Raw genomic sequence first — 13,184 nt, forward strand, 5'->3', positions numbered from 1 at the left:
AGAGTGAAACAGGCAACTTAATATGTTTGAAAATTATACTAAATAGTTCAGTATATGGGATCCTAATTTACATAATTAGCAAAAATGACAAGGTCCCAATCAGTGTGTGAAGTCCAGATGCCCCAAGTGCCTCAGACTTAGTCACTTAAAGCTTCTTTCATTAGTTATAACCATAATAGTATGCTTTTCAGATATGTATGAGAATTTTAAATTAGCCCAAGAATCAACTCTGTGACGTCTGAGGTCTTGTCACCCAAACTCCACATGAATCCTACATACTATGAAACACTGACTCTATGCAATGGAGTAGTGCAGTTGTGGGATCCAAGTAAATCCTGGAAGCCATTGTGATGAAAGCATTTTTAGGAATATATGCACTTGTATGTAAGGGTATTTGGTGTGTTAAATTATATGCATTCGTTTGTTTTTCAACATAAGCACCTTATAAGTAAATTTTTACTTGTAAATATTATGCAAACTAACTTTTAGATCATCATCTTATAAGGTATTGTTACCTTCCCATCATCACTCTGATGTGGCTTGGCAATCCTAAAGCCCTACTCAAATTTCAGATTCTAAAGTATGTAGGTTTTCAATTCTTTATCTAAATCCAATGGATTGTTTGTGTGCCTATGCAATTCTTTCTTGAGGTGACCTTTTTAAGAATCTTTAACTCCCATTTGTCAGCTGTTTCTATAAATTGCTTTCGGTGACTAACAACTGGAAACTCTCATAGTTCCAGATTTGGATTTATATAAGGTGCTTAGCTGGCAATTTTTCTCTCCCTCTTCCCTGCCCTCCACAAACAATTACATTTGACTAGTACAGATATCTTTAAATGCTCCTTTCCTGACTCCTTGCTTGGAAATAAACAGCAGCAGCACTGGAGATAGATGTCATCAGCAATGACTTTTTCAGTTTTGGCTTTTTTGAACTATTCTAAAATCCTAGATGATTTTATGATTATTTGTGTAAATTACAGATGTCTTTTTCCTCCAAGAGGTTTCCTCCAAGAGACTGTTTAAAAACTGTAGCACCGATCCTGTGGATCCATGATAGTAATGAAATACGACAGTTATGGCAGCTGCACTCTTTTGATGGCCACTCTTTGTGACCAAGTGGCTGGAAAAGTACTGCCTTGTGGGAACCAGCTGCTGGAGTTTGGGACATTTGATCCCCCTTATTGATTCAGCAGCATAACTAATAGGTGCTTGACTTCAAGCATGTGAGTGGTCCTGTTGACTTCAGTGGGACTGTTCACATAGTCATAATTATGCTGAATTAGGACTATGATCGTCAAGGGGAGGCTAGGAGAGACGTAGTAAAACTAGAATATATTCACTTCAGTTTAAACCAAAACATTATCTTTGGAAGTGATATTTGTTTTATGTTTTGGAAGGCTTCAGTGAGATATTATTTTTAAAAAGCTGATAAAGCAGTTGTCTTGGCAGAAGGGAACTAACTAGTGGATGGAGTCAGTTGAGACCATCAGAGATTCATGATAAAGGCACTGCTATGCGGTTTATCACTTGGTTTAACACAGAGATATCACTTCTGTGTGTTCATAATGTACCTTGTGTAATTCTGAGCTGTGATGTTGCAGCAGTAAGTCAAAAGGATCTCATGGTGCCAGAACTGTGACTCTCACCATTCATAGTTTGTAACATTTTGTGTGTTCAACATGGTACTAAGATGTAGCTGTATTAGAAAATGTGACTCTGAAATGATGCTACAATACACATTATAGAGTTACATAGGCAGACTTATTTTGTTTGATAAGTCAGACTTCTTCACTGAGCCAGATTAAAAGCAATACAAATCCTTTTGGTTAATCCATAAATCTTTTGAAGAGTACTCCTGGGGGAATTATGTGCCACTTTGCATGCACATATTTAATGAGCCCCGCAGATGGCTATTTTTTTTGTCAGGCCAGGCCAGGAGACAGGGTCTGTGGGATGCTGGAGGATGAGGGGGGTCAGACAGGGGCTCATAAGGGCTAGTGGGGGGGAGGACAGACTGAGGTGGGGGCTGAATGGGAGTGGAGGCATAGGGCCATGGGAAGAGGGAGATGCAGAGACACACGGGGACAGGGGGAGGTGGGCCAGAGCTACATAGAGACAGGGGAGTGGCTGAGTGAGGGCACAGAGACACATGGTGATCGGGGAGGGGTGCAGAGCTACATAGGGACAGGGGAGTGGCTGGGTGAGGGCACAGAGACACATGGGAACGGGGCAGATGTATCTGACTGAATGGGAAAGGCTAGGGGTCAGCCAGGGTCTGCATTGGGGAAGCTCCCTAACAATCCCTCCCTTCCCTCCCCCCCCCAAAACCAAACAAACATGTTCCATACTTTTCCCACCCATACCCAACAGCCCTCCAAGTTCACACCCAGGCTCCTTCACAGCAATTTGCTTCCTTCTGTTATCCCTGACTCCCCCAAGCCTTTGTATTGCTTCTGAGGTATGTGGGAAATACGGTTCTGTATTGTAGTTTAAATTAATTATTAACTCAGAGTTCTGTATTAATATGCCTAGTAAGGAATCTGTCAAAAAAACATTTCCTGAATCTTTTTTGTTGTCTGTATTGTTAGATAGACTTGCTGATAGCTTTTATGAAATAAATGACCAAAAATAATTGAAACTGGTGTAATTATATTGTGTTATTTTGACAAATGAAATATGCAGAATTTTAAAATATTGTGCGCAGAATTTTTATTTTTTTGGTGCAAAATTCCACCAGGAGTAGAAGGTGAATAGTTGATGAGTTAGTCAATAAATATATTTGTACCTAACTTATGTAGGTAACGTTTAAAGCTGAATGGAAATGTTGGTGTGCTTGAGTTGGAGTTCTGCGAGTTTACATTTGAGTTAAAATTTTTACGTATAATGTGAACATGGGACAAAAGGTGTAACTTTAAAACTAGTTTCTTGTTAAAGAAAATATAAATATTATAAAACAAATATCACATGACACTTTATTTTTGCCATTAAGAAAATTGGATGTTTAAAATGTTATATTATGACTCAGAAATGATATTTTCCCATCAGATTTAGTGGTTTAGGAACACACACTATGTACAAGCCAATTCCTTTATGCCCAAATCTGACCATGGTTATGCAGGAGATACAGTTTTTTTTCTTCCTTTCTTTATGTAGCACTTAGGATTTCCGGGGAGTCACCCCTATGTCCTGTTGCTGAGAAAAGAACTGGGCTTATTGTTCATCATTGTTAAAATTATGACCAATTCCCTTATGATAGTTTGTGTTCCTACCCTTCAACTACCCCCTTCCCCACCTCCGCTCTGGGCCACTTTCATGAGAGCATTCTCAAACAAGAAGTGGTATCTCTCTTACAGCGAGGAGAGATAGAGTAGGTTCCTCCTCAGTAGCAAGGGAGGGGTTTTAGTTGACATATTTCCTAGTCTACAAAAAGAGAGGCAGTTAGAGACCCATTCTTTACCTCTGCTATCTCAACCAGTTTATTCACAAACTCAAGTTTCACGTGGTCATGGTGGCATCTATTATAATTCCATCCCTGGAAAAAGATATGTGGTTTACAGTTCTCAGCATGGATGCCTATTTTCACATGGACATTCACCCCACTCACTGACAGTTTCTCAGATTCATAGTTGGCCCCGACCACTTTCAGCACAGAGTACTCCCTTTTGGCATTGCTGCCACCCACAGGGTCTTTACTAAGGTGTTCTCTGTTGGAGCAGCCTATAGCAGATGATGTGGTTTCACCATCTTCCTGTACCTCGATGATTGGCTCCAGGTTGCCAGGTCCATCACAGCAAGGGCTTACATGCCGAGAGACAGATGTCAGGTTATGAATGTTGTCATAGACCAGATCATAACCAAGACCAGAGTGCCTGTCACGACCCCCCGCCCCCCTCGCCTCATGCACTTACATCACACCTTTCGGAAGACTCCACCTTCAGTGTAAACTGACTATTTATTTTTACCCTTTGTTTTCTATGGTTTAACCAGTTACTGATCAATGACAGGATCTTTTCTCTTATTCCATGACTGCCTACTTTGCTTAAGAGCTTTTAGTGTGGGACCTTTTCAAAGGTTTTTCGAAAGTCCAAATATACTAGCAACTGGATTACCATTAACCACATGCTTGCTGACTCCTTCAAAGAACTCTAATAGATTGGTGACGCATGATTTCACTTTACAAAAGCCATGTTGACTCTTCCCCAACATATCATGTTTATCTATGTTTCTGATCATTCTGTTCTTATAAACAAATGGAGTAAGCCAATATAATTCTCTTGTTTCTAGTTTTGTCATGTCTTGCTGCATGACATGAGGTTAGCCTTCTGCCACTCTGTTTCCCTATCTGTACAATGGAGATAGTGATAGTTACCCTCCTTAGTAAAGTACTTAAAGATCTACAGGTGAAAAGCACTACATAGTTGCTAAGTATTATTATGATAAAATTCAGTATTGTTTAAAGGGATATAACAGTATTAACATACTCTTCTCCGTCAGTGTTTCAAAATTTTATTAAAACTGAAAATGTACCCTTTCAGATTATCTTGGAACAATACACTTTGGAGTGATCACGGATAAACAAATTGCAAAGGAGATCTCGTTGACGTGCTCGGGAAGTCTGTACCTTCATAGACATGTCAACACTTCTCTTGTGAGTACTATTATTATTACTTAACATTTATATTTCAGTAGCAACCAGAGGCCAACTAGGTTGGACCCATTGTGCTAGGCACTATATAAACATAGAGTAGATGACAGTGCTTCAAAGAGCATTCATAAAGCTATTATGTGCTAGAATGCAGAGTATTTAAGAACTGACATTTCCATAGTGTAGTATTTATTGTCCTTCTGTGGAAGATAAAAGTAAGTAATTGTATTTGGGTTTTGTTAGTTTTAAATAGTGGATGCTATTACATTTGTACTGTGTTTTTAAGAGTAACATACCAATTAGTTCCATTCCTGATGCTGGCCTGACACTTCATAGCAGAAATAAGAATGTCCATACTGGATCAGACCAATGGTCCATCTAGCCCAGTATCATGTTTTCCGACAGTAGCCAGTGCCTGCCAGATGCTTCAGAGGGAATGAACAGAAGAGGGCAATTTATCAAGTGATCCATCCCCTGTTGTCCAGTCCCAGCTCCTGGCAGTTGGACTTTTAGAGACACCCAAAGCATGGGATTGTGTCCCTCACCATCTTGGTTAATAGCCATTGATGCACCTATTCTCCATGAATTTACCTAATTCTTTTTTTAACCCAGATATACTTTTGGCCTTCACAACATCCCCTGGCAACGAGTTCCACACGTTGACTATGTGGTGTGTGAAGAAGTACTTCTTTATGTTTGTTTTAAACCTGCAGCCTATTAATTTCTTTGAGTGACCCCTGGTTCTTGTGTTATGTGAAACAATACATCCCTATTCATTTTCTCCATACCGTTCATGATTTTATAGACCTCTATCATATCCCTCCTTAGTTGTCTCTTGTCTAAGCTGAATAGTCCCAGTCATTTTAATCTCTTCTCATATGTGGAAGCCATTCCATACCCCCTAATCATTTTTATTGCCCTTCTCTGTAGCTTTTCCAGGTATAATATATCTTTTTTGAGATGGGGTGCCCAGAACTGCAGGCACTTTTCAAGGTGTGAGCATTCCATGAATTTATGTAGTGGCATTATCGTATTTTCTGTCTTATTATCTTTCCTAACTTTGTTAGTGTTTTTGATTGCCACTGCATACTGAGCAGATGTTTTCAGAGAACTATCCACAATGATTCCAAGATCTTCCTTGAATGATAACAGCTAATTTAGACCCCCAGACACACTTGGATCCTGGCCAGGGAGACCCCCTGTACAGGGGCCTCCACAGCCCAACAGTGCCCCTCTGAGCACGAGCCAAGGTGTGGAACCGCCAGCGCTAAAAGTAAGGAGAGAACCCATCATGAGAGCAAGATACACTCTCGTGGGCACAAGAGCAGATCCCCGCAGCAAACTGCTCATAAGGGACATGTTCTCTGCCCAAGCCGTGCCAGGTTGGGTGAGATATTGTGCACAGGTCCCATGGAACCAGTGCTAAAGACCCCGGTGCTGGAGGATAAGGCTAAGAAGAAGCGGGATCGGTTGATATCGCTGGTCACCTTGGTATTGGGACTATTAGAATGTCTGTCTATGAGCGCAGGTTCAGATACTCGGATGGTGCTGCCTTGACACTATGTGGACGGACCAGGCCTGACCACGGGAACAGCTCCCTCCAGAATCTCCATGGGAACCCCGTGTCAAGTATCAGAGGGGTAGCTGTGTTAGTCTGTAAAAAGCAACAAAGAGTCCTGTGGCACCTTATAGACTAACAGACGTATTGGAGCATAAGCTTTTGTGGGTGAATACCCACTTCGTCAGACTCATGGGATCTGACGAAGTGGGTATTCACCCACGAAAGTTTATGCTCCAATATGTCTGTTAGTCTATAAGATGCCACAGGACTCTTTGTCGCTTTTCATGGGAACCCTGTGGACTCTGGGATGTACAGAGACTTTCTTGTCTCCAGAGGTGTTTCTTCTGTACCCGCAATCCCCACTCCTCGCAGGCCCTTCCATTCTCCGGGACATTCCCACACCAGAGGATGAACTGCTGCTCCTGCTGCAGGAAAGGCCCCTTCCCCGTTCGTTGGACCAGGGCCCTCTGGTACCGGCAGTCCTGCTGTTTCAGTCAGAACTGTCATCTGACTCGGAGGAGTCCCAGGATGTAGAGGAGCCAGTTTCACCTCCTCCCCGCAGGCACCCCTTCCTTGCCGAGCTGTGACCCCCTCCCCAGATACCGCTTCCCCTGGGGCCTACCCAAACTGATGGCGCCCACATTCTGGCCCTACTGGAACCTCTGGGACCCATACTATAGGCAGCAGTAGGCACCATCACAAGAATCCTATCGTTCTTCCCTCACGCAACAACCAGCTCCATCAGTTTATGAGGAGGAAGATGTAAAACTGGTATTGCCAGTTCTGACCAGAGCCTCCTTGTCACCGGATAAGGCAGTCATCCTCTTGCCACTCTCTCTGTCAGATGATTCTCAGCATTATCATGAACTCCTGCATGCGTCTGACGAAGTGGGTATTCACCCACGAAAGCTTATGCTCCAATACGTCTGTTAGTCTATAAGGTGCCACAGGACTCTTTGTCACTTTTTACAGATCCAGACTAACACGGCTACCCCTCTGATACTTGTCTCCTGCAGAGAGTGGTTTACTGACTTACAGATCCCGCTGGAGGAAGTCCAGGACCCCCAACACATCCTCCAGTCATAGGGACACTCCAGTGGCTTTCCCTATAAATGAGGCTATCCTGGAACCAACCTGGACAGTGTGGCACACTCCAGCATTGTGTGCCCCTACTCCCAAAAGAGCTGAGAGATGCTACTTTGTGCTGGCTAAAGTGGCGGACTTCCTCTTCACCCACCTGGCCCCTAACTCATTAGTTGTCCAGGAGGCCACAGAATAATCCCATCAACACCCCCAAAAGTCCACTCCGCCAAACAAGGGGTCAAAAAGATTGGATCTCCTGGGCAGGAGGGCCTTTTCATCGGCAGGTCTGCAATTCTACATAGCAAACTACCAGGCTCTGTTAGCCAAGTACAACGTTAACACATATGGCAGGCTAGCAGAATTTAAGGACAAGCTCCCTGTGGAAGACCAGGCCCAGTTCCAGGCCCTAGTTGACGAGGGTACACTAGTTGCAAAGGTGGCCCTCCAGGCAGCAGTGGATGCAGCCGACACTGTTTCCTGCTCTGTAGCCCCCAAACTAGTGATGCGCAGGGATTTGTGGCTTCAGTCATCAGGGTTCCCACAGTAGGTCCAAAACACCATTGAGGACCTCCCTTTCGTTGAAGCCAATCTCTTCAGTGCTAAAACAGATGAATCCCTGCTGTCCTTGAAGAACTCACGCTTCAGTAACCCTCACTATATTAGACTTAGTTGTCTAGATGGGAGCCAAGGGCTGGAATACCTAAAGGGGACTGTGTTTGGCTTCTTGTTAACCAGTGTGGTACTGCAGCAGCTCCTTTATTACTGGCTTGATGAATCTAATTATACAATAAACCACCAGTTTTGGGAATTGTCTGCCCTATTTCTTGCAGTCCGCCCTGAGTGTGGCATTCTCATTGTGGCCCATCTAGATAGCCGGTCACACTAGGAATCTGTGTAAACAAACATAAGTCTGTTTTGTCACGTACCCAGACGATAAATTTTATAGGGGCGAGAATGGACTTAGTAGCTCTATGGACCTTCCTTCCGACAGAGGATGTGGCGATGAGCATCCAAATCGTCCACGTGTGCTGTAAACCCTGCATGACGGTCCACCAAAGCCTCTCCCTTTTGGGGCACATGGCAGCTTGTATCTACGTGATGTCCTTTGCAAGACTCCACCTGCGATGCCTACAAACCTGCCTCCTTCTGACCTGCAAGCCAAACAGGAACCACATAGACTCCAGAGTCACCGTTCTCTCGGACGTTTGGACCTCTCTTGCTTGTTAGTCCAATCCGTCCAAAATCATGATCGGGGACCCCCTTCAACTCTCCCACTGCGCAGGCCACCATTGTGACGGATGCTTCCTTTATGGAATGGGGTGCCCACCTGGACCGCCAGGGCATGTGGACACCAAGGGAAGCCAGGCTACACATAAATGTCCTGTAACTTAGGACAGTTCACCTTGCCTGCAAAGTCTTTCTTCCCATCCTTTGCAACCTCCGCATATAAATTCTTTCAGATAACATTGCTACAGTGGTCTACATCTACAAGCAAAGAGGGATCAGGTGTCACTCCCTCTGCTTGGAGTTGCTCAGACCATGGAATTGGTGCATCCGACACCGAGTGACCTTACAGACTGCATATGTGCGACGCACCCAGAATTCCCTGGCAAACACACTGAGCAGGACTTTCCACATGGTTCATAAATGGCACTCCACGACACAGTATTGACTGACCTCTTCATGCAGTGGGGTATCCCCAGCTAGGACCATCACGTGAATCTCAATTTCCCCTTGTATTACTCCAGGGGCGCGGTAGTCAGAGACTCTCAAGGTGATGCTCTCCTGCCCCCGTGAATAGGCCACCTCCGATGTGCTTCCCCCCCCACTCCCCTTTTGCATCAGGTTCTCAGGAAGGTTCAATGGGACACAGCCACCATCATCCTCATAGTACCCTGCCGACCATGACAGTTCTGGTTCACAGATCTCCTGAAGCTCTTCACCCATCCACCAATCAGACTCGGTTATTCCGGGATCTTCTCATGCAATTCAAGGCATCTCAAACATCCTAACCTAGGCGCACTTAACCTCACAGCCTGGTGTTTGGATGGGCATCTGACATAGACCATTTGTGTTCTGTGCCGATCCAGCAGATCCTTTCCCAGAGCAAAAAAGAATCCATCAGAAAGTGCTATCAAGGAAAGTGACGTTGCTTCTTGGAGTGGGCCTGCTGCCCACCATTCTCCAGACACAGTGACCATTACTGTCATCCTAGATTACCTCCTTGACCTGACAACATCAGGTTTAGCTCTCAGCTCTATCTGTGTGCATCTTGCAGCACTTAGCACCTTCCTTCCCCCAGTGGACGGACGCTCCATTTTTATACCCCTATGATGGTACCATTCATGAAAGGCCTGCTCAAAACCTTCTCACCAGTCACCAAAACCACCCGTCAGTGGGACCTTAACTTCGTCCTCTCAGCCCTCACGAGACCACCTTTGAACCTATGGTAACCTATACTATGACCCACATTTCTATGAAAATGGCATTCCTGGTTGCCATCACTTTGGCCAGAAAGGTCAGTGTACTAGCAGCCATGATTGTGACCCCCACCCTACACGGTATTCCACAAATACAAGGTTTCCTCGAAACTACACCCTAAATTTCTCCGCAAGATTGTGTCAGCATTTCAGCTCAGCCAATACATCCACTTGCTTGTGTTTTGCCCGAAACCACACAGCTCCCCTACAGACAAGAGATGTTCCCTTGATGTCAGGCAGACCCTGGCATTCTACCTACAAAGGACTAAACCAATAAGGAAGTCTCCAAAACTCTTCGTAGCTATGGTGGAGAGATCAAGGGGCCAAGCCACATCCTCACAGTCTCTCTCCAAGTGGGTCTCGGGCTGCCTACTGGAATGCTATCAAACTTCCCCCCTCCTGGGGGTGTTATAACTCATTCCACGCAGGCACAGGCCACTTCCTCCGCTTCATTAGCGGACATTCCATGGTCAGACATCTGCAAAGCCGCAACATGGCGTTCTGTACACACGTTTACAACTCTCTAAGCCCCGGATCATGAGGCAGCTGTGGACATTGCCATGGGACAAGCTGTACTGCAAATGGCTCTACCATCAACCTCCTTGCACCCACTGCCACACTTATCACTTCCCATGTGTGGAATACGCATAGGGACCATCCCTTGAAGAAGAAGCGGAAGTTCCTTACTGTAACTGGAGGTTCTTCGAGATGTGTGGTCCCTATCTGTATTCCACTACCTGCCCTCCTTCTCCTCTGCTTTGAGCTTGACCATACTGTGGTAAGAAGAGGAACTGGAGTGGCATTGAGCTGCAGTGCCCCTTATAGCGTCGGTTGGAAGCATGAGGAAACATACTACATATGTGGGTCAATGGACACTGCTTAGAAAAAAAACTTCTGGACTCAGGCACATGGCATGCATTCACACTCACGTGTGGAATAGAGATATGGACCACACATCTTGAAGAACCTCCAATTACAGTAAGTAACCGCCTCTTTCCTCCTCATTAAGGTTATCCTTAGCATGAGAGAATACCTTAACATCTGGAATGAAGGTCCCAACCATGGGATCATTTTCCTCTGTTCCAGCTTGATGTTCTCCTTCCCCAAGCCTTTCATCCCCCTCAACAGCACAAAGGCTGTCAGACTGGGGGTAGTACTACTCTGCTGTGTACCTCTCTCTCTCTTCCTTAGCTCCTCCAGTTTAGCCACTCTGGTCTCAGGATCCTGTATTCAGTCTCTTGAGGGCAATAAGTTGCTGGCACTGAATGCACATATAAGCCATCTGCCCAGGAAGCAGGTAATCTTACATGCTGCATTATGTGCAATAAATGGGATAGCCACCTTTCTGGTTCTGGACTTATTTTTACTCTTGTAGGGTTTTTGTTTGTTTGTATGCTCTTTGTTTTGGGTGTTTTATTGGCCTAAGTTTAGAGTATGTTTTTTAAGTGTATCTGCACATGCTCCCTCTGCACAGGAATCAGACTTCTAATTTTTATGGTGTCATGAGTAATGTAAGAAATTGTGTAGACTTTTATTAACACAGCCATTGCTATGCTGAAGTTGTGGCAGAAATTGCTAAAAACTTTTAAACAGGAGGGGCCTGATTTTGTGCCTGTGCAAAGTGTGTGAAAAACGTTCTGACTTGATGATGCTATACAACTACTTTGCTCAGCAATAAACGACTACACAAAGTGCAAGGCAATGGAGAATGAGATCCAAAACTGTTTTCCCTCTCTCACCATTGCAGCACAATTGCTTCAGAAGTTCACACACATGTTTTGTGGTCCCCTAATGTGAAGCTTCAGTATTTCACTTCAAATCCTGTATAGTACTTTTTATTTTAACTGTTTGCTTAGTCAATTTTAACAATTTGATTTGTAAATCATTACATACAAGTATCAGAAACACAATATTAATTTCTGGAAACTTCTGTCAGTGTCATTATTACTTAGAAAATATGTTTAGTGTTTTTGTCTTTAGTACATAAAAGGCAGAGACAATAAGTGCCAGATTCTTTGCTGTGGCCAACTGGGGAAGGAGTGTCAGAACCAGTTATGGACCCCCAATTCTTTGTCCAGCTTCATTCCAGTTTAAAGCAACCCCCAGGCTGCTCAAATGTGTACCACTTGGCAGTGTTCCCCATACCTCCTCCCTGATGCTCCCCAACACCAGGGATTGGGGAAGAGGGTGTGCTATAAGCTGGTTATGTTCTGTGTTCACTGTGCATTCCCTCATGCTAGGAGAATCCTCTGTAGAGGTGATAGGGCCAGATTCTGTCTCCTTTACCCTACCAAAGTAACACAGAATGACAGTGAAGGAGAGGATCTGGCCCAATAAGGGTCAAATCCAATATGACTTGAAGTCAACAGAAAGATTCCTATTGACTTCAGTGGGCTTTGAATTGGGTCCTGAGTTCATAAAAACCCCTGATATCTCAAACATTTGACCTTTTCGAATTGCAAAAAACACCAAACAGCATGGATTATAACAGAAGTGTTGACTCAAGTTTATGTCATCCTTCTAAAATAAATCAGCTACCAGAAATTTAAAAAAATACAAATAAATGGAGAAACTCAAGATAGTTTTGGACTCACCTATGTTTTTTATTATAGGCTTTGCTCAAGCTGGAAGACTGCACAGAGTGGTACTTTTGAAAAGGGGAAAGGAGTGTGAGTTTTCATCACAGTTGTTGGCAGTTGTCACAACCATGATATGGGCTGTCTGGCTCAGCAGGTCAGAACAGGAGACAGATCTGGGAGACATGCCTGGGGTCAGAAATGGAGTAAAAACAAGGAGTCAGGCCTAAGGTTGGAACCAGAGTCTAGCCAGTGATCAGAACCAGAATCCGGGGTCAAACCAGGAATCAGAGATGAAGATCAGAGATGGAGTCTGAACCAGGGAATGAGAGCAAGGTCTCTTGTAGCAACAGGCTGGGTACTGCTGGGTTGTACAGACAGCTTCAAGGAACTACCTCCATGCCTTAATAGTGTGCCTGGAGCGATCAGAGGTCATGGGGGATGCTATCAGTTGGGTCTTCCATGGGTTGCACTTTCTGTGGTGTGTAGTAACCCCAGGGTTTATAGTGCATGGATTGTAACTCTGCCATGGCTACTGGGTGGCAGCCTGGATGCACCAGTCACCCAGACCCCTACAGACCTCGGTTCCAGTCCTCTGGATCATTATAGTAGTATTGTTTCTACCATTCACAATTCTGTAGTCAGATAATAAATGAGAGATCAACACTGGGGTACCCTCCCACATACTCTACACTCTTTTTCATAGATTCCAGGGCCAGAAAGGACAATTGTGATCCACTAATCTACCTCTTGTATAACACAGGCCATAGAACTTCCCCAAAATAATTTCTAGAGCAGATCTTTTAGAAAAACATCCAATCTTGATTTAAAAATTAC

At 44.3% G+C, this 13,184-nt stretch overlaps 1 protein-coding gene across 1 annotated transcript in view; it reads left to right on the top strand.

The window, feature by feature from the left end:
* TXNDC11 (thioredoxin domain containing 11) overlaps positions 1–13,184 on the top strand; it is a 102,328-nt gene that overhangs the window by 51,070 nt on the left and 38,074 nt on the right. Inside the window, exon 6 of the mRNA XM_026650646.2 lies at positions 4,538–4,650. Within this exon, the coding sequence (XP_026506431.1) occupies positions 4,538–4,650 (113 nt within the window). The remainder of the gene's footprint in view (positions 1–4,537; positions 4,651–13,184) is intronic.

The sequence above is a fragment of the Terrapene carolina genome, unplaced genomic scaffold (assembly GCF_002925995.2).
Source record: "Terrapene carolina triunguis isolate 2854851 unplaced genomic scaffold, T_m_triunguis-2.0 Scaffold93, whole genome shotgun sequence".
Classification (NCBI taxonomy): Eukaryota; Metazoa; Chordata; order Testudines; family Emydidae; genus Terrapene; species Terrapene triunguis.